The sequence below is a fragment of the Myxocyprinus asiaticus genome, chromosome 9 (assembly GCF_019703515.2).
Source record: "Myxocyprinus asiaticus isolate MX2 ecotype Aquarium Trade chromosome 9, UBuf_Myxa_2, whole genome shotgun sequence".
Taxonomy (NCBI): Eukaryota; Metazoa; Chordata; class Actinopteri; order Cypriniformes; family Catostomidae; genus Myxocyprinus; species Myxocyprinus asiaticus.
The window spans coordinates 44,138,318-44,164,877 of record NC_059352.1 but is presented as its reverse complement, the minus strand read 5'-3'; the positions used below and the strand labels follow the sequence as shown (position 1 = coordinate 44,164,877).

The 26,560-nt window shown below is 38.9% G+C and overlaps 1 protein-coding gene across 1 annotated transcript in view; it reads left to right on the top strand.

Moving 5' to 3' along the window:
• The window catches only part of LOC127446649 (paralemmin-1-like), a 99,388-nt gene that overhangs the window by 35,669 nt on the left and 37,159 nt on the right, over positions 1 to 26,560 (top strand). Inside the window, exon 3 of the mRNA XM_051707753.1 lies at positions 25,608 to 25,662. Coding sequence (XP_051563713.1) covers positions 25,615 to 25,662 — 48 coding nt within the window. The 5' untranslated portion in view covers positions 25,608 to 25,614. The remainder of the gene's footprint in view (positions 1 to 25,607; positions 25,663 to 26,560) is intronic.

Below are 26,560 nucleotides of genomic sequence, written 5' to 3'. Positions count from 1 at the left end.
TCAACAACATGATTTCTTTTCAGGTGTCCCAAGAAGTTTGTCGTATTTCCAGAGTATTTGAATTCGTACTGCCATTATTTGCAAATGACATGGGTTTTGTCTGTCTGTCCATCTTTTCTTCTAAATCCAAAATACTTCCATACTTATGAATAGTTTCTGACAGGAGAGTATATGCTGTCTGTGTTTTGTTTTGTTGTCTTGACTGCTACTGCTCAGAGTGCTCGGTTGCTGCATCGCCTGGCGCTTGTTGTACAATTGGAAGAGGACGCACTCTTTGACGGAAATGCGTACGCATGTGGCTGCCATGAGACTGCACCCCTTTCCCCATGTGACGAGGAGGAGGTTGTGGCCGGGCCGTGAGGAAGCATGCATCTAATCTGCCTGAATCTAATCAGCCAGGAGGGGGATAAAGACGAGCCTGAGGTGCCAGTTCGAGAGAGAGAGAGAGAGAGACACGCACGTAGCCGCTGTGTGTGTTTGTCGGTGTTTTTAAGTTGATTTATGTCATTAAAAGTTTCGTTGATTGTTCCCTCCAGTTCCCGCTTCCTCCTTGGAAGGGAAGGCAGAGTCTGCCACAGTGGTGCCAAAACTCGGGATAGGAGGAAGATGCGCCATCAGAAAAGCCCTCACCGCAGGGGGAGGGTCGCGATGCCGAGGGGGTATGATACGGTGGTACTGGAGAGGTTCGCCTGAAGGTGGAGGAGCATGCTGCCATCCGCCAGGAAACGACAGAGCCGCTGCCATCCGTCAGGGGGCGGGGGAGCTTGCTGCCGGTCGTTACAGGGCGGAGGAGCTGCTGCCGGTCGCTACAGGGTGGAGGAGCCACTACCGTCCGCCATGGGTCGGCCAGTAGGTGAGGTCCAGTGCCATCGTCCGGTGTCACTGAGGACTGCTGGCCGAGGACCGAATGGTGGCGTGGTTGGTGACTGGAGTGTTTTGTTTTTTTCTCTGTCTCTCCCCCTCGCACTTTTCCTCTCCCCTCTTCCTCCCCTCCTCTCCCAGGGTCCAAAGAGCCAGGGAATACCTGCCAGCAGAAGGACTGCCAGAAGGGCAACACCTCCCTTCCTCTAGGAAGGGAGGAGAGGGGAGTACGTCAAGCTGGAGGATTCCCCGGCTTGAATTGGTTGATGGAGGAGTGTGACGAGGAGGAGGGTGTGGCCGTGCCGTGAGGATGCACGCCCGGCGCTAAATCTTCCTAATCAGCCGTGAGGGGGATAAGGATGTAGCGGAGATGCCAGTTAGAGAGAGAGAGAGACACACGTGGCCGCTGTGTGTGCACGTGTCTGTTTGTTTTATGTTATGTTTCAGTTTCTTTATACCATAAAAATGCATGTTGACTGCTCAGCCGGTTCCCACCGCCTCCTCTCCATTAAGCAGAGACCTTACCCATCACAACCCATTATATCCCTCCCCTAAAATACATGATTTGACCAATTGATTTGAAAAATTACTTACATTTCTGTCTGGTCATCATACAAAGTGTTCATATGGCGTCAGAAGTCTTGGAATGTGATGCATAAGTCATGAGGTTTGCACTACTTTATGCATTCCATTTGGGTTACTTGCGGTGCCAGACCTCAACAGTGTTTGTAAACCATATTATAAAGGTTCTATGAAGGTGTGGTATCACTCTCGCTGTTATGAGTTCCATCGAGTCTTGGCTTGTTGTGGGTCTGTGCGGAGGATATTATGGATGGAGAACTGTGGAGGTTGTGAAGAGCTTGTTCCTTTCTGAACAGAGACTCTATTTTACAGGGCCGCAAAGGTGTAGTATAGACAGAGAGGCCATTGATCCATTTCTAGTTGCCCAACACAGCTCAATAACATCCCAAGCAAGAAAGAGAGACGCCCAGAGAGGCCAACACTGTCAGCGGTCTACTGGCCATGAACCCCTGGTCCTCCCTAGAGAGGTCTAAGTAATGTTATTATGCCAGTTGTTGGACAGAGGTGTATGATGGAGGGTCGAATTAAAGGAAGTCAGCTTTTTCTTTTTTTTTTTTTTTTTTTTTGAAGTCAGGACATTAATGTAGTGTTCTTAAAGTGTAATTTTTTGCATTAAAATACACACTGTTTCAAAAGTATAGCCACAAGACGTAAACGTGATTTTAGTTGATAAAATCGCTTACAGGGTTTACTGGCATTACATTATCATAGCGACAATGTTGTATTATTGGATATAACTAAACCGATAAGGTTAGTAAGTGATTCTATCACCCTAAAATCATGTTTATGTATGGGCCACATTCACTCCCATTGGTAAGTGCCTTACTATAACTGCGATTTTTGCTTAAGGACAAGTCGAAATTATTGTTTTTGGTATCAACTTGCCAAAAATGCAGTCGATTAAGCTTAAATTGTATAGAACCCAGATTGTTCCTTTTAAGCTGGTATAGATGAAAATATTTTAAAAGTGAAGTGCATAATTTCTATGCACAATATCAAAGAATGGAGTAATGATGCGTTCATGTCGTGTCAGAATTACTGTAATAACTTGATGGCAAATCTGAGCTGTTCATATACATGCGTTATTTGTTACTATGGCAACACTTAACCCCAAAACGGCTTTGTTGTTAATAACAGAAAAAAGTATGGGTGGGAATGGCCACAGACCTCCCGAATAGATATTACAACGATATTAAGAAGTAGGGATGTATAAAGCCACCAGTTTTATAAAATTGACTAGTTTGTGCACTGTCTGAGCTGTTTGTCGACTAGTCTGTGTTTTTAGGAACCCATGTATAATTAGGCTGCATCATGTCAATGTTACCCTGATCAGACGTGTTTCATAGGGTTATATGGCTGCTAAGCTCATCTCTTTAATAGGGTAATTAACAGATATTCAACAAATAATTAGGCTAAATAACTATAACCTCTTATCGCATAAAATGAAGGTTAAACAAGAAAGACTCCAATACAGAGTGGCACAAAATTGCTTTTGCACATCCCGGACGCAGAATGACGCACTTCAATGTAACCAGAGCGATCCCGGCTCTGCATTCAAAAGTGCATATCTGTAAGATTATAAATATTGCGGGGGCGCAACATGTAGTTCACGGCACGAACAGTTTTATGAGCCTTTTTTTTTTTTATCTTCAGCTGTTTATTAAGTCAGTGTCAGACAATCTGCAGAATGACTCCTGAAAAATATTCTTTACAGCACTTCACAAATAAACCTGTAGATTATACAGGAACATTGATCACAGCAGAGGATTTGACGTCCAACAATGAACAACTGACGCTTTGATGGCTGTAGCAGCAGTGCATTAGAGGACTAAACGTAAAGAATTAAAGAGACAAAATGTCTTTGGGAGAAAGCCTGTTTGTGTGGAACTCAGAAAAAAAAAATAGCTTCCTATGTCTCTCTATCATTTGTATTATCATATTAAGCTAAATTTTTTTTTTTTTTTAGCTATTAAATTAAAAATCTATTTTCATCAGGGAGACAATTTAAAAATGGTTTGTATCCGAATCGATACATTTTTTTTTTTTTTATTCACCTCTGTTTATACAAAATGTTTAAGAACTGTTTCAGGTAACAGTAGCAGAATAAAATGGCACAGCAAACAGAAATATATGTTCACTACTTTTAACTGTTGATTCTGCTGCCATTTTTTTGTTCTTTTTACATGACATCACGACTGTCAAGTCAGAGCTTTTATAGAATTCAGAGTACAACTTGTAATCATGAGTTTTATGCTGACATTAACGCTTTTTCCAATTCGGAATCTTGTAATTACGGTAATTCTTACATGACGAGAACACACCATAATGACCATGTTAACAAACTGGTTGCCGGGGAAATGTATAGTCCCATCCCAAACCCACGGCATTGGTTGAGCTAGTGTTGCTGTGTATGGCCGGTCAAGATGCTTAAACAAACAGCAATGCAGAATCAACCTATGAATCACTTACTTATGGTTGACTCTGCATACTAAGCTGGGATAGTAGAAACTATTTTAACATAGAAAAATGTACACACTGATTGCACCTTTACATTTCGAATTTTTATTGACTTCTGCAGCCTGAAATTGTGACTGCACCAGTGGACAGTTGACAGTACGCACAGCACCTGTGAGAAGATCCGATGTTTCTATTGTTTCCCAGGCTTACATTTCATCATACCATTTTGATCTCATGGTTTGGAATCTGCTGCAGGGGTGTCTTGCAGTAGTTTGGGTATTTGAGACACACACACCGTCACTTTCACCCACATGCTCGCACATGTATGCAACATTTGGCTTCACGCACAATGGTATGTTGTGTTTCATTAGCTGTCCATTTGCAGTGTCACTCATTGAGACCTCGCCTCACAGTTACAACTGCTGCAATAAATGTTTTGAATTCCTTTCATACCCCCAGCATAGACACACACAAACACACACATTCATGCACGCTCTGACATACACAAGCACATATACTCGTATGCAGTAACGCCAAAAACAACCACATGGACAGAAAAGCAGTTCTGCAGTACTGCGGTCAAATTACACAAACTTTATTTAGGTGTCTCTGGCCTAAGGAGCATTGAAACAGGGCTGTACTGTGGAAAACAGCCGCAGTGAATCAATGCTTTAATAGTAGAGAGTGGTGGCTGTCCCCAGAGAAGTAATAAAGTCAGAAATTTGAACTAGGGTACTGGTGATAAAGGAATTACAAAGTTCCTAAGACTTTAGGGTGACACAAGCCACTGCAAGTAAATTTACAATACAGAGCCAATTCATTTAACATGTTCATTGGACAAGCAAGTGTAATTACAGTAAGCCTTGAAGGAATATTTTACCCACAAATGAACCAAAAATGATAGTTCATTCAGTAATGAACATTGTGCCTTCACTTACTCACCCTCATGTTATTCCAAACCTGTATTACTTTCTTTTTTCCCTAGAACACAAGAGATGTTTAGTCAAATACTGAAGCTGCTCTTTTTCATGTAATGAAAGCACATAGTGACCATGGGCTGTCAAGCTTTGAAAATTATATATATATATATATAAGTATAAAGTAGTCCATATGACTCGTGTGCTATATTCTAAGTCTTCTGAAGTCATACAATAAATTTGTGTGACAGACTGAAATTTAAGTTATTCACTGAAAATCTTCCCCTCCACTGTACCTCTCATTTATTATTATTATTAATATTAAATAATTAAAACTTGCCATGTCATGATCATCAAATCTGGCATGACCATGTCTTGTCCAATATGAAATACACAAACTTGAATGAGATTTGTGAGCTTCAGTGGATGGAAAAATTTTCAGCAAATAACAATTTGGATTAAATGCAAAAGTCATGAATTACTTTATGACCCCGTTTCCACCTGGTGTTTCGATGCGTCTCGGGTGATCCGATCACATGTGGTCAGGTGAGACACATTGCTGCGAGAAACATTGCTGTTTACACCCGGTCACTTAAATGTATCTCCTGTGACCATTTGCTATCGGATTTGGAGGGAAGGGTCTTTGTTTCAAGACGACATACACTACCGGTCAAAAGTTTTGAAACACTTGACTGAAATATTTCTCATGATCTTAAAAATCTTTTGATCTGAAGGCGTATGCTTAAATGTTTGAAATTAGTTTTGCAGACAAAAATATAATTGTGCCACCATATTAATTGATTTCATTATAAATCTAAAATTTAATAAAAAAAAAATAAAAAAAACATTTTTGAAATTGATGACTTGGACCAAATAATAAAGAAAAACAGCCAATAAGTGCCCAACATAGATGGGAACTCCTTCAATACCGTTTAAAAAGCATCCCAGGGTGATACCTCAAGAAGTTGGTTGAGAAAATGTCAAGAGTACATGTCTGAAAATTCTAGGCAAAGGGTGACTACTTTGAAGATGCTAAAATATAACACAGTTTTGATTTATTTTGGATTTTGTTTAGTCACAACACAATTCCCATAGTTCCATTTATGTTATTCCATAGTTTTAATGACTTGACTAATTCTAAAATGTGAAAAAAAATTATAATACAGAATACACCACTGACCGGTAGTGTATATCAATGTCACTATGTCAGCGTGTTAATGTATGATATTAAAGTGCAACAAATTCAGAAAAGACAAAGCGCAAAAAAATGGAGCGCTGTTTCTCCCAGATGTGGTTGAAATTTAATCTAAGCACAAACGCAACATGTCATGCAGAATTATCTGTTATTTTAGTGGATTACCTGTATTAAAAAAAAGCTTAAGATGTTTGTGCTTCTTATCTGTGTTGATATCAAACACACTGAAGATGATCCGTGACTCTCATAACTGTATGTATCTGCTTTTTTAAATTTTCCAATCGCACGGTTATTTCCTTTGTAAAACCGCTTGTAAGTAGTAAAGTTTAAACTCTTGTTTTAGCGCAGTGGTTGATTGACAGGTGAGGGGTGGCACTTCACTGCTAAAGGGACACATACAGGACGGATTAGCATTGACACCAGTGGTTCTCAACCAGGGGGCCTGGACCCACTAGGGGGCCACAGCACATTTCCAAGTGGGCCTCAAGATGACTTAAAATTTATTTAAAATAATTAAAATAATACAACTTAATTAAAATGCTAAAAAATACTTTAAGATGTATGCCTACAAATTATACACAGACTCTTTCTGAAACTTCTAGATTCAAAAATTATCCATGATTAATTATTTTAATCAGACACGTCTAGTTTCAGATGAGGGGGCCTTCAAATATTGTCTTGGACGGTAGGGGGCCTTGGAGTCAAAAAGGTTGAGAACAACTGATTTATACCTCATATGCATTGTGATCACACTCGCATGCGTTTTGGACCACATTCATATGAGTTTTTTGTGATCCGATCACAAAACGTTTTAGACCTGTATTTAGCGCTGACCACGTGATCAAATCACTCAACGCATCTTAAAACCAGGTGGAAATGGGGTCTATGGTGCTTTTTTGTTGCTTTCTGTCCTCATTGTCCTCATGTTAAATACATGCATATATATAAACCGATTAAGCTTAACAAGCAGACAATGTGTGTGGTTATGTAAACTCCTTAAACAGTTTTCCTTTATCGGGGTAAAGTCATAAATGGTTTAAGCAAAAACCCATCAGCACACACAGATTTTTGCCCATTACCCCAAATTCACTTTGCATGTAACACCTTTACCGGCTTTCTCACCAGTTTATCCAATGTGTGAAAGTGTTTTGCACATGCCTGTTTATGTTGTGAGGTCAAAATCTAAGAATAATCTGATTATTTTAAACCATGTAAACAGGGGGCCTGGGTAGCTCAGCGAGTATTGACACTGAATACCACCCCTGGGGTCACAAGTTCGAATCCAGGGTGTGCTAAGTGAATCCATCCAGGTCTACAAAGCAACCAAATTGACCCGGTTGCTAGGGAGGGTAGAGTCACATGGGGTAACCTCCTCATGGTCGCGATTAGTGGTTCTCGCTCTCAGTGGGGCGCGTGGTAAGTTGTGTGTGGATCGCGGAGAATAGCATGAGCCTCCACATGCTGTGAGTCTCCGCGGTGTGATGCACAGCAAGCCACATGATAAGATGCACGGATTGACTGTCTCAGAAGTGGAGGCAATTGAGACTTGTCCTCCGCCACCCAGATTGAGGTGAGTAACCGCGCCACCACGAGGACCTAGTAAGCAGTAGGAATTGGGCATGCCAAATTGGGGAGAAAAGGGGATTAAAAAAAAAAAGAATCTTTCTTATGTTGTTGGTTTTCTTAAATAAGCCAGTTTTTGATAGTTATCAGTGTATTACTGTGTATGAAAACACACAAATTTTTGGGTGGACTAACCCTTTAAAAATATACAGGATGTCACAAATCAAAATGAAATAAAAAATGAGAAGCAATAAAATAATTCTACAACAGAAGGAAACTACAGCCATTCTTTAAAAGCAAAGCACTCCTTCAACACACTAACCTCATGCGTACTTGTATCTTGTTAGTTTTCTTTTATTGTTGTTAACACATTTTTTAGTGCATTGACGAGGCATTCTCAGACTATCAGTGTAAACATGGGATGGCCAGAAAACATTAACGGCACTCAAATTCTGCCCTATTATTCATTTGCTGAGAAAGCAGTCATTTTTTAGTCCGCAGGCGTATTATGTTTTTGTTGTAACGTCCTTTGCATTATCGCAGGCCATTCATACGCGCACACCATATTGGCACTATTGTATATATAATCTCTGCCTCCTGTAGGCCTCTAGACAGGTTACATTGAAACACATTCCAGTCTGTATATGACACCATGATTGTTTTGTGAAGCCTCAACAAAAGAGCTTTGCTTTTGCTGGTGCACATTTGCTATTCAGTGCTTTTCAGAACAAGACAGAATTTGGATTACACTATCCAATAAGAAATGTTTTTTTTTTTTTTTTTTTTTTTACTGTAGCATATCTCTGTTTAACTGTAAAGACTTGATGTGCTTTGTGCTGATGAGGCAAATCTGATAAATATTTCCTCTTTTATCAAGTGTCAGGTCAGATCATTCAGTCTGTATCTAAATGTGGGATGTAAGGGACAGGACATGTAAGGGACAAACATTCAACAGCAGCTACATACTGACATCATGTTACCATGAGGTCTGTCAACTTTGGACAAAGGTGATCAACTTTGTCTGTTGTAGACGAGATATGTCATAGCACAACCTGTTGAAGGATGTCATCCGTTCCTAGAAAGTGCACCAAAATCACTTTCCAGGCAAGTCACTCCAATTAGCGACCATCTTGGGAATGCTCCTGGGCAGCTATTTTCTATGGATACAAATGGCATAAATGTACAGCTCCTATCTACTTGAATGGGGAAAGACTGAAATCTCCAAAACGGTTGGTCAAGATTACAATCAAAGAAAATTTTAAATCAGCAGTAAAATCTGACAACAATGTAATCATAAATTGTTTCTTTAGCTAAGATCACGCTAACCCCCCCCCCCCCCCCCCCACTATTTTTCAGGACAGTACAAATAATGCACATGCGTGTCTTTTGAGTTAACTGACATGTGATGTCTGTATCTAAAAGGTGATTGGCTCTTTAACCTGTAAGGCGGGACTTCCTTTTCTAGATTTGCCATATTGGGTTTTCCAATTTCTCCTATTCATTTAAATACAAGTGGTCCGTCTCTGGCTTAACATTCTCTAAGTGCACTCAAATAATGAGTCATTGTTTGCTGCTGAACGGCATTTTGATTTGAATTCCAGAGCTTCCCTGGAGCAATAGCTTGCTCCAAAATCTGTTGAGCTGCCTACCTAGAAAGCATTTTAGGCATCATTGGGATGTTCCTGACAACAGTGGGCAGCAGAATTATGTTGCTTGGGGCTGCTTTGTAATGTTGGTTATAAAAATTCATTCAGTACTGTACATTTCACCCAATATTTTGTGCTATGAATTGTTTTATGCTTATCATGTGATTTAGCTTCATTAGCAACATGCGACACGCGACGCAAGCAATGGCTTGAGGTTGTCTACACCGGACACATCGACACGAACATTCTAAGGCTCTTATTTGTGTCAGTAACTATGTTTCCATCCAAGGATTTTTTGTGAAAAAAGTTTTAGCACATCAAAATTTCAAGTGTCGACATAATATTTTTTTGTTTAACTCTAGTGCATGAACTCTATGTCGATACTTCAAATGTCGTGAAAAACTGGTTTGGAAACACTTTTTGTCGAGAAAATTGACATTAATGCAAAAATATAGTGTCACATGACAGAATTTGCCCCAATCGTTAGCCTGAGTTAATCATGACGACAAGGTATACATCTTTGAAAGCCAGTTTATTATACGTGATTATGGATTGATCTTAACGACATATAGATCCCATGCTTCAAACATGACACTTCCAGGAGTGCCAACACAAATATCTCGTATCATGCACATCGACAAGTGCACAGAGAGCAAATGAATGGCCACTCTTTGCGATTTAATCATGGTAGACATCCGTTTATTTATTAAAGTTGTTTTTACACACCATTCAAAATAATAGACGGCAGTCACGGAATTAGCCCACAGTACAAAAAAACATATCATTTCTATGCACAAAGATGTTTTAAATTAAAAATAAATACACAATACTAGGAGAAAAGCATCGGTGTGCTTTTTTGGAACACTAACATATAACCCAATTCTATAAAATTATTGTTTAGCTTACTTTTGAAAAAATGCCGGCAAAATTCCCTGTATTAAATAAATTACCAAACGAAAAAAGCATTAAATAAAAAATAAAAAAAATTACCAAACGAAAAAAAAAATTATATTTTTAGACCTATATATGCCATTTCTTTACACATTTACATTAGCCGTACCCTGTTCTGTAGATAAAAAAAGTCAGCTGAATGTCATTCTCAGAGTTTTCTACACTTTTTTTCAATACTATAAAGTATCAGAACTATTTGTCCAATGCTGAGATCACTTTCAGAAAACTGGCTTTTGAACATTTTAAAACTTTTAAATATTTTAAATCTAACCCTCTTTACGTCGGATCGCATTTGCTGAGCTTCTTCAGAAAATTGAAATTGCATTATGATGCTAAAATTAATTTTAGATGACAGTCAAGTTCAGTTGGTCGTTAAAAGTTGCTGGACAAATATGCGGGACATAATGCAGCTGTGATGGCGATGCTTTAGATTAGATGATTGTTCAAAATAGCCTATTGGATATCAGGAATGTATCATGTGTAAACCCTGAAATTACACTGTATCAAATTTTCTTTAATAGTTGTGCACACAGCATATAGACATCGATGGTTGGTCCTTATACTAAGACCGAAATTTTCCCCCATTGCTTGGTGCAGATTGCCAGCTTGAACAGGGCCATGATGATTCGCTTTCAGGTTGGAACTGGTGGCAACCTGCGATAGGCACAGCAACAGGACCAATACTACAGTTCTATCAGAAGGGCAACTGCTCCCTTTTGATTGCAATTCCTCCTCTTCTGATTGCTTTTATTTGTGAAATTAAAATGACTGTAAGCTGGCTAATTTCAATGAATTGTCTCAATACTCTCCCCATTTTACCAAAACTTCAGAGGAAAAAATGTAGGGACATCTGGGAGGTGAATTAGCGATAAACGCACATTTCTGTATGGAAACGGCTTAAGGGCACATTTCTTTTGCGATAAACCAAAACTTATGCAACAAAGTATTTTTTTAGGCATGAAGTCATCACGCACATCATTTTTATCGATAAAAGGCCGTTTGAATGGAAACAGGCAGAAGATGGCAGATTTCGCAAAAAAAAATGTTTACGCATTTTCACTTTGTCGATAGCAAAATAGCGCGAAAAGTGGATGGAAACTAGGCTATTGTCAGCAGTAGTGCCAGCATGTCCAGAGCAAAATGGAACAGGACACCCGTTTACTGTCGGCACACCGCAATGGATGCTTCCAGTGTAGACAGCATCATTGTTTATAATGGGTCTGTTGTTTTTGATGTGATGCGACGCTCATGTCCAGTGTAAACCAGGTGGAACAGTAGGGCTGAGTATTGATACAGATTTCCCGATTGGACTCTGATTCACAAGCTCTCGATTCGGTTTTGATTCGATATCAATTCATATGGGTATATTTAAGTTATAATATCCCTTTGATTACATATGAAATTAATTCTCTCCTAACTAATGCTTGAATTATACAGAGGACCTTCTTACTAGGTACAATATGAAAATATTAATTTAAAAAATAAAAAAATAAAAAAATGAACATCTGAGAGAGGTCACGTGACGCCATGCACGGGGCAGACATGTGAGCAACGAGCTCTGCGCACTTTGCTAAATTTTTTTATTATTTTCATTTTATAATCTGGTGAATTTTGATACACCCAGTTACACATTTGCTCTTTGATGCAAAACATAGCAAAGAAGTCAAAATCCTCGGGCTCTGGAGACTTTAAAAGACACTTACGTGTTCAGGATACAGACCGGGGACTCGATTTGGATGGTGCGGTGGGAGAAGGAATCCAGCGTCAGTTGTCCAACATGTCGGTGATGTTGACGAAGATTCTTGCTGACTTGAAGGATCTCGCTGTAATACGTCGATTGATTACGGCAATGGAAACAAAATTCTCTGAGTTAGTTACAAGAATGACTGATGTTGAGAAACGAACTTAACTGCTAATCCACCCGCGACCAAAGTTGATTTGGAACATCTCCTTGAAAAGCTGAAGATCTTGAGAATAGAAGCCGCAGGAATAACGTTCAAATTGTTGGAATTTCTGAGCATGAGGAGGGCAGAGATATGGTGAAATTCCTAGACGAGCTTTTCCCGAGTTTGCTCGACATAACAGGCCACAAGCTGGAAATCGAGAGAGCTGCTGAGGGAGATCTGCTGAGGGAGACAGGCCCCGAACGATTCTGGCCAGATTTCTGAGATCATCCGATACAGATCTTGTGTTGCGCCAGGCGAGGAGCAAAGGGAAGCTTTCTAGGAAGAACCATAATATTTTCTTGTACCCAGACTTTGCGAACTCGACAAGAGAGAAACGCGATCGGTTCAAGGAATGTAAGAAACTCTTACATCAGCGAAAGATTACTTTTGCTGTAATGTTTCCGGCCAAACTGAGAACAGAAACGAAGGTCGGTCGCAAAGTATTTACATGTCCCAATCAAGCAATGTCTTTTATTGAATCAATGTCTGAGTAAACCACTGGATGTTTCTCATGTGAGTGGGTCGACTCACTGTAATTACTCTTGAGGAAGCTGGGCGTCATTTTGGTTTCTTTTTTCTTTTTGCATTGGCTCCGCCTAGCGGCCGGAGCTTGTTTTGTGAATAACACTTTTCCTTGAAACTTTTCCCGGCCAGTTTGAGAGTGGTCACTACGGATGACCGCAAAATATCTACATGCTCACACAAAGGATATCTTTTATAAAGTTGACAGATTGTGTAAGTCATTGTATATACTTTTATGCGGCCTCCGAGTGAATTGACTCGACCACAAATTTGTGAGGCAAAATTGAGCAATCCGATGGCAAAGTTGTCATGGGGGCTCGTGGGCATTCATGGACCTTTTGAGTTTAGAGGGATTGTCGCCGGTTGGTGCTTTCGTGTGCGGGGTTAATGCGCATGTTATTCTTTTTTCTGTTTGTTTTGTTCGGGGGGAAGTTCGGGGTTTAATTGTTTCACTAATGGGGAATGTAGTCTGTATTATTTTGTTTTTGACACACAATCTATTTTTTCTACTTTATCAAAATGTCAAATGTTAATACAAGTGTACTATCTCTCTCCACATGGAATGTAAATGGGTTGGGGCACCCCATAAAAAGAAGGAAGGTTATTACTTTTCTTAAACATAAGAAATATGATATAGTGTTTCTTCAAGAAACCCATCTCTCCCCGCAGCAAGCTGAAAAATTTGGGAAGAAATGGGGTGGACATGTTTTCTTTAGTGCTGGCTCAAGTAAGAGCAAGGGAGTCATTATATTGGTAAATAAACATCTACAATTCAATTGTCTCAAACAGATTAAAGATAAATTAGGGAGAGTCATTATTGTTTTAGCTGAAATTCAAGAGCAAATGTTGATTTTGGCTAATATTTACGCACCTAACGCTGACGATCAGGGCATTTTTATAGATCTTGAAGGGATGCTGCAAACCGCTGACACCCCTCATGATATAATATTGGGAGGAGACTTTAATCTTTTGATGGACTCAGTCCTTGATCATAGAGAAGCAAAAGTGTGCAAGCCCCCTAGGGCAACATTGACACTTCACAGGATGTGTAAAAATCTTGGTCTTACAGATATTTGGAGACTTTTGAACCCATCTGGTAGGGACTATACATTTTTTTTCATCAGTCCATAAGATTTATTCTAGAATAGATTTTTTTTTATTTTTATATCCAAATCCCTCATTTCATCTGTTGTTGATTGCTCAATTGGAAAAAAATTTGTCTCAGATCATGCCCTGATGAGTTTAGATGTGTTGCCACATATAGAGAAAAAGAAATCATATAGTTGGTGCCTTAATGTATCCCTTTTGCAAAATCCTGATTTCCAACAAATGTTAAAGACTGAAATCAATGTTTATACGCAGACAAACTGGTCCTCAATATCCTCTGTGGGCGTGGCTTGGGAGGCACTTAAGACGGTTCTTAGGGGTCGGATCATACAGTATGCCTCATTCATCAAAAAAATCCAAAGCACAAGAACTTGTGGAGTTGGAAGGAAATGTTAAACATGCAGGGGCAGAGCTGAAGCGCTGTATGTCAGCTGATGGCCTCAGAGAATTGACCCGATTGAAATACAGATATAATACTATTTTGTCACGGAAAGTGGAGTTTTGGTTATTCAGGGCAAGACAGTCATACTTCGGGTGACAAATCAGGGAAGCTTTTGGCTAGATATATAAAGCAGAGAGAGTCTTTTTCTACCATTCCCTCAGTGAAATCTGCTGGTGGTGAAATTTTTACTTCATACATTGATATTAATAATGCCTTTAAAGAATTCTATATTGATCTTTATATTTCCACGTCTTCGTCTACTTATGAAGATATTAGAAACTTTGTGGAACCATTAGATCTTCCTAAACTGACGACTGAGCAAAAAAACTCTCTTGATTCTGAGATAACCTTGGAGGAGCTTGATGAGGTAATTAAGTCCCTACCAACTGGCAAATCTCCGGGGCCAGATGGTTTTGCCACAGAATTTTTTAGATCCTATGCTACAGAACTGGCTCCACTTTTGTTAGAAGTTTATACTGATTCATTAAAGAATGGAAAGCTTCCTCCAACCATGACACAAGCCCGGATCAGTCTGATTCTTAAAAAGGACAAAGATCCAAGCGAGTGTAAAAGTTACCGTCCAATCTCCCTGATCCAACTAGATGTAAAAATATTATCAAAAATTTTGGCTAATCGATTAAGTTATGACATCTCTTACACATATAGATCAGGTGGGATTTATTCGGGGCCGTAGCTCTTCTGATAACATCAGGCGTCTCATCAATATCATGTGGTCAGTAGCGAATGATCAATCTCCGATCGCTGCCATCTCACTTGATGCCGAAAAGGAGTTTGATATGGTAGAATGGGATTATCTTTTTAAGATTTTGGAAATGTATGGGTTCAGGAGTACATTTATTGGTTGGATTAAGTTACTTTATAGACACCCTGTAGCAGCGGTACAAACAAATGGATTAATTTCAGATTATTTTACTCTGAATAGGGGCACTCGGCAGGGATGCCCTCTTTCCCCATTATTGTTCTGTCTTGCCCTGGAACCATTAGCAGCCGTGATAAGAAAGGAGGATGATTTTCCAGGGGTGGTGGCGGGAGGTGTGGCTCATAAGTTTCTGCTTTACGCAGATGATATTTTATTATTTGTCTCTGAACCTACTAGATCTATGCCTTGCCTCCACAGAATTATTAATTCCAAGTTCTCAGGATACAAAGTCAATTGGGCAAAATCTGAAGCTTTGGCTCTGACCGTGTACTGCCCAGTAATGGCTTTTCAGCCGGGTGCCTTCCAGTGACCCAAACAGGGCATTAAGTATTTGGGGATTTTATTCCCAGCAAATTTGTCTGATTTAGTGTTCATTTTGACCCTTTAATAAAAAGTTTTTCGAGCAATGTAAGCAGGTGGGCTTCATTATATTTATCGATGATTGGGAAGGTTAATGTTATTAAAATGAATTGTATTCCAAAATTTAACTACCTGCTGCAGTCTCTCCCTGTAGATGTCCCCCTCTCTTATTTCAAGGAATTTGATAGCATAGCGAAGTCCTTCATTTGGAATGGTAAACTTCCCAGATTGCATTTTAATAAGTTACATAGGCCGATAGACAAAGGAGGGCTAGGTCTACCCAAGATTTTGTTTTATTACTATGCGTTCAGTCTCAGACATTTGGCTCATTTGTCACTTCCACCTGAGAGAGCCCCTCCCTGGTTTGTTATTGAACAGGCAGTTCTTGCCCCTATTTCGCCATTACAAAGCATCTCTATCAAACTAATCAGAAAAGTTAAGTTACACCCCGTTATTTCGCATTTACACTTGGTATGGACTAAAGTGTCCAGATTGTTTAAATTGGACACTTATTTAAATGTTGCCTCGCGAAATGGCAGAACCCAAGACTGTGTATTGGCAAGTTTTCTTTCTGCTGGCCAGAGTGGATAGTGAGGGGGGTTGCTACACTCGGTGACCTATATGAAAGTGGTGTGTTGAGATCATTTGAAAACTTGGTCCAACATTTTGGGATCCCCAGACCTCAGTTTTATAGGTATTTACAACTGCGCCACCTGCTTTGTACTATTTGTGGGAGTAGCACACATCCCCCTAAGGAGGCAGATGCTTTGGGAGAGGTGATTGCGGCTTTTGGAAAAGGTCATGAGACATCAGTGTACTACTCCCTATTAATTCAGAGAATGGGGGACAGAGCCTTAACTTCTCTCAAGAGAGTATGGGAGAAAGATTTCAACTTGGCATTGGAGGGAGGAGTGTGGGCTAAGATTCTTAAAAACGTTAAGTCTGTATCTAGTGATGCAAGGGTGTGTCTTATACAATTCAAAATTTTGCATAGATTTTATTGGACCCTCTCTAGACTGTATAGGCTTGGTCTTAAAGACACACCCACCTGCTGGAGATGCCAATCGGAGGATGGAGATATGGCCCATGTTTTTTGGTGGTGTGTCGAGATCCAGAAATTCTGGTCGAAGGTTCAGAATTTTGTGTGCGACGTGGTGGGCACTCAGGTTTCGTTTTGCCCCAGACTTTGTGTTCTGGGCGATGGGGCGGTCATTGATGTAGGGGATGGCCATATAGAGAACTGGGTTCTGACATGTGTGATGATTGCCAGGCAGGTTATTTTGAGGGGTTGGAGGTCAGCTAGTGCACCCCCATATCCGGAGTGGTGCACGGAGGTGGGGAGGGTGGCAGAGGAGGTGTCATCGGGAAGACTGGGTGGCTTGGATAAGTTTATTCGGAAATGGGGTAGGTATTTGGAGTTTTTGGAGGGCTCTCGGGTGGGGTGTGGAGAGAGTAGTGTATTATAGTTAGTATGATTATTGTGTGTGTGTGTGTGTGTGTGTGTGTATATATATATATATATATATATATATATGGATATGTATTTATGTTTGTATATGTATGTATGTATATATTTTTTTATATATATGTATTTATATGTGTCGGTTTGATTTTTATTTCTATATATTATGTTTGACCACAGGGTTGTTTTTTGGGAGGTCGGGGAGGGGGGTTGTGGGGTTTAAATGTTGATTTATATATATATATATATATATATATATATATATATATATGTTTACATTTCATTGCTAGTGTATGATTTAATAAAAAATTGTTAATTCCAAAAAAAAATGAACAAATCTATGTATTTAATCAATAAATATATTATATTTCATATTATATTTTATTTTTACTGTAATTGCATAATTTGTGCTATTTACAAGTATTTACACTGATTTGTTGAACACATGTTAGAACTGGTATTGTCTCTTTAAGAGACAGCATTTATGTAAACAGCGTCTTTAAATTAGCACGTTAACAAGAGAGACTCACAGCTTTATTTCATCTGTGCTATGCCAGATTATAAATAAATGTCTCTTTTTTGTTGTTTGTTTATGATCAACAACTGTCTGTAAAGAACAGAAAGGGTATTAAAAGAGACATTATTCATTGAAAATTGGTTGCATGGAGCTCGTCTTTGGACACACATGGAACAACTTTTAATCTCAACATGCAGTGAAAGGATTTCGCTGCTGAATACTCCAACTATACTACACAATTCATTCGCTGGTGAGTGAAACCTAACATTTACCAGCCAGTTGCCAAATAAATAGATTTTTAGTCACATAGCGTGAAATTTGGTTGTAAATGTGAGTGATTTTCTCTCATTGTAGTGGAGGGTTGCGTATAAGAGTAAAAGATTGATCCATGGCTTTTGAGAATCGATGTCAAATCAACCAAATAAAAAACATTACAATAACTGAAAAATTAAATTTTTTTGCCCAGCCCCTTTTTTGTCTTTTTTTTTTTTTTTTACTTGAAAGCTGGAGCTGTATGAGGTCCAGATCAGTTTAAAAGTACAACCAGAAATGGCTTCAACTGCATAATTTGAACTTCTGGGTACTTGTGTGGAAAAAAAGAGCAGTTGCCATAGAAATATCTGGAAATGTTGCTATTGTTTGAACATGTTTTTCACAGTAGACTTCTGGCAATTAGCTGCCAGTTGTTAATGCTCTTTTTGAAATACTCTGCAGGCACAAATGTGGAATATGAACATGCGGGCAGGTCAAGACTCAAAACACTCAACAATCGCATAAACATAGCTTCCTGTTGCTGTTTCTGCCACCAATATTCAAGGCTAGTTGAACACAGATGTGTTTCCTCTGCGTGCCTGGCACCAGGTGCCCTGTTGACAGATTTCACACAGATCTGTTGGCACTAGTATGTCCATTTAAAATTCCTGCTAGGTGGTAGCTGCATAACAAATAATTAGGATAAACAATTTCTTATGAAATATTGAAATGATTTCATTTTATAATTCTGGAGTGGAGTGAATTAAGCATGCTCAGGTATTTCCAATTCATTCTCTATGGGAGCTGAGCGACGGGCTCATGCTGGGGATGGAAAGTGGAGTGGAACAATTGTTTGAGAGCATCAAAAAGTTTAGACATCCAGTATCGGTGAGATGACAGAAAGCCAAGGTTTTTGCCAAGGTCAGTCATAATCATTTCAAAAGCTGTTGCCGATGGTGCAGGAGTTTCTGGTGAATTCAGTGTTTACCCTGCTACAAAGACTAGCTTTACCAGCATGCAGTTCCCAATCTGGTCTAGGCTGGTTTATGTTGGTTAGTTGCTGGTCTAGCTGGTGGACCAGCATAGCCATGCTTTTCACTAGCAAAACCAGTATGGTCTTTCTAATGAAGTGGGTTAGTTTAAAAGTCTGGTGGGGACACCAGCACACCAGCATCCCATGCTGGGGGACCAGCACCCACAACACAACATAAGCTGGTGGCCAGCAACGTGTTACCACTGTATATTTAAATCAGATTTTAAATGCAATTTGCACACTTTCATTTTAGCTAAGTTAACAAATTTGTATTATATTGTCACTGTTGCATATGACTTTATTGATCATGTATTTAAAGCAATCATAGGCCATACTGAAGATAGTCTCAGGTAGCCGGAACTTATTGCAGCTTACACCCTGTCTGCACCGGACAGCTAGGTGCTATCGTTTTGGCCGAGCGTGTCACACATGCAGACTGTTTTGCTGAGATCTCACTCTCTTCAGTCAGAGGTATGACATATTGCCAATGTGACACACAACAGCTCACCACAACTATCTCTCTCTGACAAAATAACAACTTGAGTAAAATTGTAATTGCAATAGAGTTATTTGGGATGTTTTCAGACCTGGAGCTTGCTTGGTTGTTCCGAAACGGGCTAAAATAGTTACAATGTTGCATTTTCTTCATGGATCGTTTGGCTTTCACAAGGTAATATTTTAAAATGCACCAAAACTGTAAAATGTCTGTCAAGGTTATTTTTATCCGTTATTTGTTGCTTTTGTATTATTTCTACAAAATGACAGAATCTCTATGGATTTTAATCAGCGTTTGTGATATGCAGCTGAGTGTTATAAAAAAAAAAAAAGTTCTGATCAGCTTGTCATCTTGTCAGTTCTACACAGTGACAGAATGATTTTTTCACACAAAACACATGTGTCTTTTCAGTGCTTGAAGCCATTAACTCAGCAGGGAGTCCTGATGGTCAAGTGATTGACACCTCCCGCTGAGAGGTGCTAATGGGCACTCTGTATACCTCTGCCTGGCCGGTGATTGTTAATGAAGCCAACACCTGAAAATCATTGAAAAAAATCAGCTAGTGTAGAGCCAGCTTTAGACAGAAAGAGCCATCTGACTGACATGTAAAGCAATCAATCAATCAATGTTATTACGTGCTGTTTAGGTGCAGGTTTATCTGAAATACTGTATATCTGATATATTATACCATACTAAGAGACCGAGGAGAAAAAAAAAAAAAAAATAATAATAATTTTTAAATAATGGTGCAGCTGTCTCCATGAGTAATTGCATGGAAAACAAAAGGCGGTGTAGAGAGTCTAAGTACAGTAGAGAAAATAAGTATGGATTATTTCACTGACGTAACTAGGAAAACAAAGAAGAATATAAACTTAAGCTCATGGGTTTAAAATGTACTTGCTTGTACATGCCTTATTCAAAACCCTGACCTTTTAAAACATTTGATGTTACTTTCCTGGCAAACTTTGATTTAGCCTATTTCATCCTCATAAGCCCTAATTGTGTTAACCCCATACTTTATAAACACGATTGATTTATACATGCAGCTGTTAAGGCTACCAAACCATTCCAAGCATTTTCTATAAGCACTTATGAAGCTACATTGTCTATCACCACTGATGTGAGGAATTGCACAGTCACAGCTGACAACATCTCACTCAGGAAATCATAGGGTCGTAGTGCAGCCACTGAGAACAGCTGCTCAGTCAAGTGGACCTAAAATGAGGTAAACCACAGGAGCGGTCTCCATCACTTCTTGAAAATGGAGAGAACAAGAGCAGAAAGCATGCAAGGCAGTGCAGGGAAGCGTGTCATACATGCTAGAGGCGCATACTTAAAAGCTTCTGCATGGCTGCTCTCTATTCACTGTTTTGATCACCGCGTTGACGTCATCCGTGACTCGGTGTCAGCCTGAGTTATTAGCTTGATTATTCATGATGTGATACTAAACGCATATCAAAGAGGTCGCCCATGCAGAAATGTGACAAACTACCTGCAGTCAATCAAGGCTGTTTCTGCAGAGAAGAATAGCACATTTTTGTTTAGATCGACCAGTTATTAAATCAAAGGGTTCACTTACTTTTCCACAGCACTGTGAATGTTTAATGGTGTGTGTTCAATAAAAATGTTGTTGGCATAAGCACATTGTGTTTGTCTACACTTGTGACTTTGACAAAGATGAGATCACAGTTTATGACCTGCTAATTCCAAAAAGTTCACATACTTTTTTTGCCACCATATTATTCGGTGTACTCCAAGTGCGTTTTGTGATGTTTACGTTAATGATTAATTGATGGTTAATTTCCACGAAAATCGATTATGAAAATTGACATCCTGGTTAATATTCAAGCTATTGGTGGTGTTTGCCAAGTATTGGCCATACTTGGGGTTTTATCAAAATGCCCAAACACAAGTATTAAACTTGTAACTTGTCCTGTACCTCAGATACTGAAAGGTGTGCAATTACTTTTCTAACCAGTCGGACTTGGGCAGGTAAGCAACCACTCAAAACCCATAGCAATGCACTGGCAACCACCCAGAGCTGATTTACTCGAAACCTGTCAAGAAAATGTCCTGGTTTTATTTTGCTTCAAAGTCAAAAGAAACAAATAAGAAATTACATTTTGCATATAGAAAATTACTGTCTATTTTTAAGGCCATTAAGGTTTTTTTCACATTGTGATATTTCATGACAGTTATGCACATTTTACACCATCCGCAATGCAAAAAATATGTTAATAAATTGAAGAGCTGTCAAAATTAACGTGTTAACGCATGCAATTAAAGTTTAACGCGTTAATTTTTCTTAATTGCGATTAACGCATTACCATTAATACAGCATAAACCAGCATAACTACTGGTCGGAGCAGGGCGAAACCTTTGCGATGTGTCTGCCCGGAGTCACTAAACTCACGCACATGCCACAAACACACACATAACAGCGATGGTGAAAGTATCTCTTAATGCTATCTGTTGCACAAAACATACTAAATGAAACTTGTGACAGAAATCAAGTATTTTTCAGCCTAAGTGGTAATTACCACAGAAGCACGGCAAGTCTTTACCATCACCACAATGTAGAATGAGATGTTTTTGTCTGCTAGCGCTTTTCATGTGGAGTTCAAAGCGGCACTTGATGCTGACGCCCTGATGTGAATCATGAATGCAGCTTCACGATCACTGTAACAAAGCAGATAGCCACAGTCTGCCGGGTGATTACAATTGTGGGGGATGAGAATTTAAGAGATTTAATGCCCATTGCAATGAATATGCAACCTATGTGGGGACTGGTTCTTTCAATTAGTCAAACTCCCACTTAGACTTTGGGAAATGTTTAATGTTACTTGAATTGGTGATATTTTAGTGAATTTCTATCTTTATACTGTGGAAGGCTTTGTTTGGAAAATGTTAATAAAGCCTTTATTATTACATATTGTTCTTTTCTAAGAAGGAAATAAATTCATTTTGACAAGAAAAGTATATTTAGAGTCAAATTTCAGCACTTTCAAAATCGGCGATTAATCGCGATTAACTACGAAAAATGATGTGATTAAATCATGATTTTAAATTAATCGACTGATAGCACTACTGAATATATGAATTAGAGACAATGTAATGCTATGGCCAATCTGTTTAAATATTCTACAACTTGCATGCGGACAAGTTAAAAATACCAGTTTTTATTTCCGTTTTATTTGTTTATTTATGGCTTGATTTTAGCTAAAGAAGTACAATTTATGATATCATTGTTGTCAATGAGGAACTTCGCGGAAGAAATGTGGTCAGAAAAAAATCTTGAATGATCGTGATTGGAGATCACTAAAATGCTTTAAGTCACATCGTGAAAAATCGACAGTAGAACTTACGGCTATGATTAATAGTGAAAGTAAGAGCATTTCCACATGCACAATGCATGAGAACTTACAGGATTTGGACTACACAGCTGTGTGGCCACAAGAAAGCCACTTGTTAGTGAGGCTAATCGGAAAAAAGACTTCAGTTTGCTAGGGAGCATAAAGATTGGACTGTGGAGTGCTGGAAAAAGGTCATGTGGTCTAATGAGTCCAGATTTACCCTATTACAAAGCGATAAGCACATCAGGGTAAGGGAAGCGCATGAAGCGATACACCCGTCATGCATAGTGCCCACTGTACAAGCCTCTGGAGGCAGTGTTATGATCTGGGGTTGCTTCAGTTGGTCAGGTCTAGGCTCAGCAACAATATGCTGCAGTAAAATTAAGTCAGCTGACTACCTGAATGTACTGAATGACCAGGTTATCCCATCAATGGATTTTTTCTTCCCTGACAGCACGGGCATATTCCAGTATGACAATGCCAAGATTCATTGGGCTCAAATTGTGAAAGAATGGTTCAGGGAGCATGAGGAATAATTTTAACACATGAATTGGCCACTACAGTGACCTTAACCCCACTGAAAGTCTTTGGGATGTGCTGGAGAAGACATTACGGAGTGGTTTGAATCTTCCGTCATCAATACAATATCTCGGCCAAAAATGTATGCAACTCTGGACAGAAATAAATGTTGTGACGTTGCATAAGGTTGTTGAAACAATGCCATGACGAATGCACGGCATAATCAAAGCTAAAGGCGGTCTAACGGAATATTATATTATGCACACTTTTTTTGGCCCGGCAGTGTATATTTAATGGCACAGCTGGTGTTTGTGTCATTGTGCCTTTGTAGAGGGCAGCACGTTACTATAACAGCAGCTTGGAAGGACACACCTGAGAATAAAGCATACAAAAGAGAAAGCGAAGAAGTTTATTGTTTCTCGCCTTCTCTCTTTTGCTCAGTCTCGCTCTTTGTCTTATTTTCTCTTCTCTCTTTTTTGTGCCTGATGGATAGGCAGAGCTTCACATTTTAATTAGTACTGCACTTTCTGTTGAGACCTGAAGAGAGTGAATAATCAAAGGCTCGTTTGTGTTTATTCCTTGGTGCTATTCTCGGCAAAGTTTGTCTCCAGAACTCTGATGAGCCCGACTCTTTCCCTCGCGGCAGTTTGGAAGTTACCCATTAGCCTTGGGGAAGAAGATGAGTAAACGCTTTCACGTCCTGTGAAAGGATATATCTCACTTCTCGCAAAGCACACAAGAATTATTGGAAAGTTCTTTGTCACGGTCAAGGCCTCGTTTGACATGGAGTTTATAAGTCTTGTGATTCTCTATGAAAGAAACCCAGGGGTCTCAAAAACTGGTGTCAAATCAAGCACCGCACTGCTTAATAAAAAACAGAATTCTGTTTAAAGGGATAAGTCACGCCCCCAAAAATTATTCTGTCATTATTTACTCGGTCACATGATCCAAATCCGTATGATGATTCTTTCTTACATGGAACTGCTAAGGAGAAAGTCTGAACACTCCTTTCTATTTAATGTGAATGAGGACTATGGCTGTCAAGCTCCAAAAAAAAGAAAAAAGCATTTTAAAAGTATCATTAAAGATGACTTGTGTGCTATATGCCAAGTTTTCTGAAGCCATACAATAGTTTTGTGTGATAAACAGACCAAAATTTAAATCATTATTCACTGATAATCTTCCCCTCCAGTCAACTGGTTACAGTAACTGTTGCCAGTGGATCATTGACTCAGTGAGTCATTGACTCAAGAATCGGATCAGTCTGATTCGTAAACGAATCATTCCAACTGGTTTTGTGAATTGGATAACTTGATCACTAAAAACAAAATTCAATGATCTTTGACTCGAGTGATTTTTCGTGAAAATAACAACACTACTTTTCTCATTAACTCTGCTAAACAGTTTACATTTTGGTCTGTTCCTCTGACAATGGCTATCATTGTGTGTATATAATAATAAAATACAGTAATCAATGACTGTTTGTTATTGTGATGAGTGAATGAATTTTCATTTTTGGGTTAAACAATTTTCCTAAATCTTCCTGTATTGACTGGTTATGCTGTATTCATTGGCAGAAACTCAAAGAAAGGTGGCATGTTTATTCTGTTTAGCCTTTGCACTTCCATATATTTATTTTACACACCCATATTTTTTCCTTCACCAAGAAACATACTCCCTGTTGCAGGGTGTTCCATGTATGAACATCAACAAGGATCAGACATTGGTATTTGTATGTGCATGCTGAAAGGAACACACAGGCTTCTTTTCTCAGCACTGAAAGCTGAAAGTGAAATTGTTGCATTGAACCGTTTGTTTTCTGTTAGAGCTTCAGGCCATGCATGACAGCTAGAGAGAATGGTGAAATAGATTTCCGAAGAATGTAGGATATATATAAAGGTGAAGTATATAATTTTCCCAAATTTAAAGGAATAGTTCACCCAAAATTATAATTGTCATATTTAAATTACCCTAATGTTGTACCAAACCCTAATGACTTTCATTCTTATGCGGAACTCAAAAATAGACGTTTTAATGAAAATCTTGGTCCCAATGGTACTTGATAGTGACTACATTTAAAGCGAATAAAAGGACATAAAATTACCATAAAATGTGTCCATTCGACTCGTGCGCCATATTCCAAGTCTTCTGAATACCCAGAGTATGTTTTGGTATAAATTAAATTATATTAAACAAAACGTGCATTGTTTTGAGCACTAAAAAATGCAAGTCCTTGAGTGAACACATGCAAGACCCTGTGAACGAGCAGAAGACTTAGAAGATGACACAAGAGTCACATGGACCACTTCTATGTTTTTCCATTAAAATAAAGTAGAATTCAAAGATATTCTCCCTTTTTACTCTTGAAGTCTAGCCTTGAGCTTACAGCTGATTGGAAAGTGCTTAACGCTCTGTTTAAATAAACTCAAGAATCCAATAATAAAAAATTAAAAAATGAGATAATTTATACGTCTCTCTTATTGCAGGTTCAAAATGGAACATGAAGCAGAGACATACCAGCAGCGACTGCAGGCTATAGCGGTATGTAACACAGAAGACATTTCATCATTATACAACAAATCAGGTGAACCTGCTCACAGTGTGGAGTGGATTAACTTATCATTGCAATGACAGCTCCACTTATGCCCTGAAAATAGTATTATGTATCGAAACATATAGACACATCCATCCATCACTTTATTATATGGTGCTGTTTGGCAACAGTTTTTATTGCAATATCAGTGTACTTCCAATGGTAGCAGTTACAGATTGTTCTTTCAATAGAAAAAATGCATTATAACAAAAACAAATGGACTGTTACTTTTGATAGACTGTTAGTTTTAAATAGACTGTTAGTTTATCTCTCTTAGCCACACACACATAGGCATGGAAACTGGTGTTAACTGTATTCACAAAGTTTTCTGTGGCCTCTGAATTATTAAGTGTGATGGAGACTGTCCAGATCAGGTAAAACTACACCAGACAACAGCAATGACTCTGCACCCAAGAGCTTCATCACCTGGTCTCGGACTGTTGTTTTTCAAGTGCGGTCAAGCATTCATTCTCATGATGGGGCCATATGTTGTCAGCTTTTAAATACTTGTTTTTCTTTTTAAATTCAAAATTTAAAGTTGCAATGTAGTGCCTTGATGAACACAGTTCTATTTCTTAGTTCTATGACATATTTCCTACTGAAACAGGAAGTGGGGATGAGACATGTCGAACGGCTCTTTTTTTTAAAAATCTCAATACCTGCCCGCTTTTCCACTGACTTGAGAACTGAACTAACTGACAACATTAATACATAACTAGTGGTCGACCGATATGGGTTTTTTAATGGCCGATGCCGATATCCAGAGATCAGGGTGGCCGATACAATTCCGATACATCACACAATTTAATATAGTAAATAACATAAATATAAAATTGCTAAAAACAT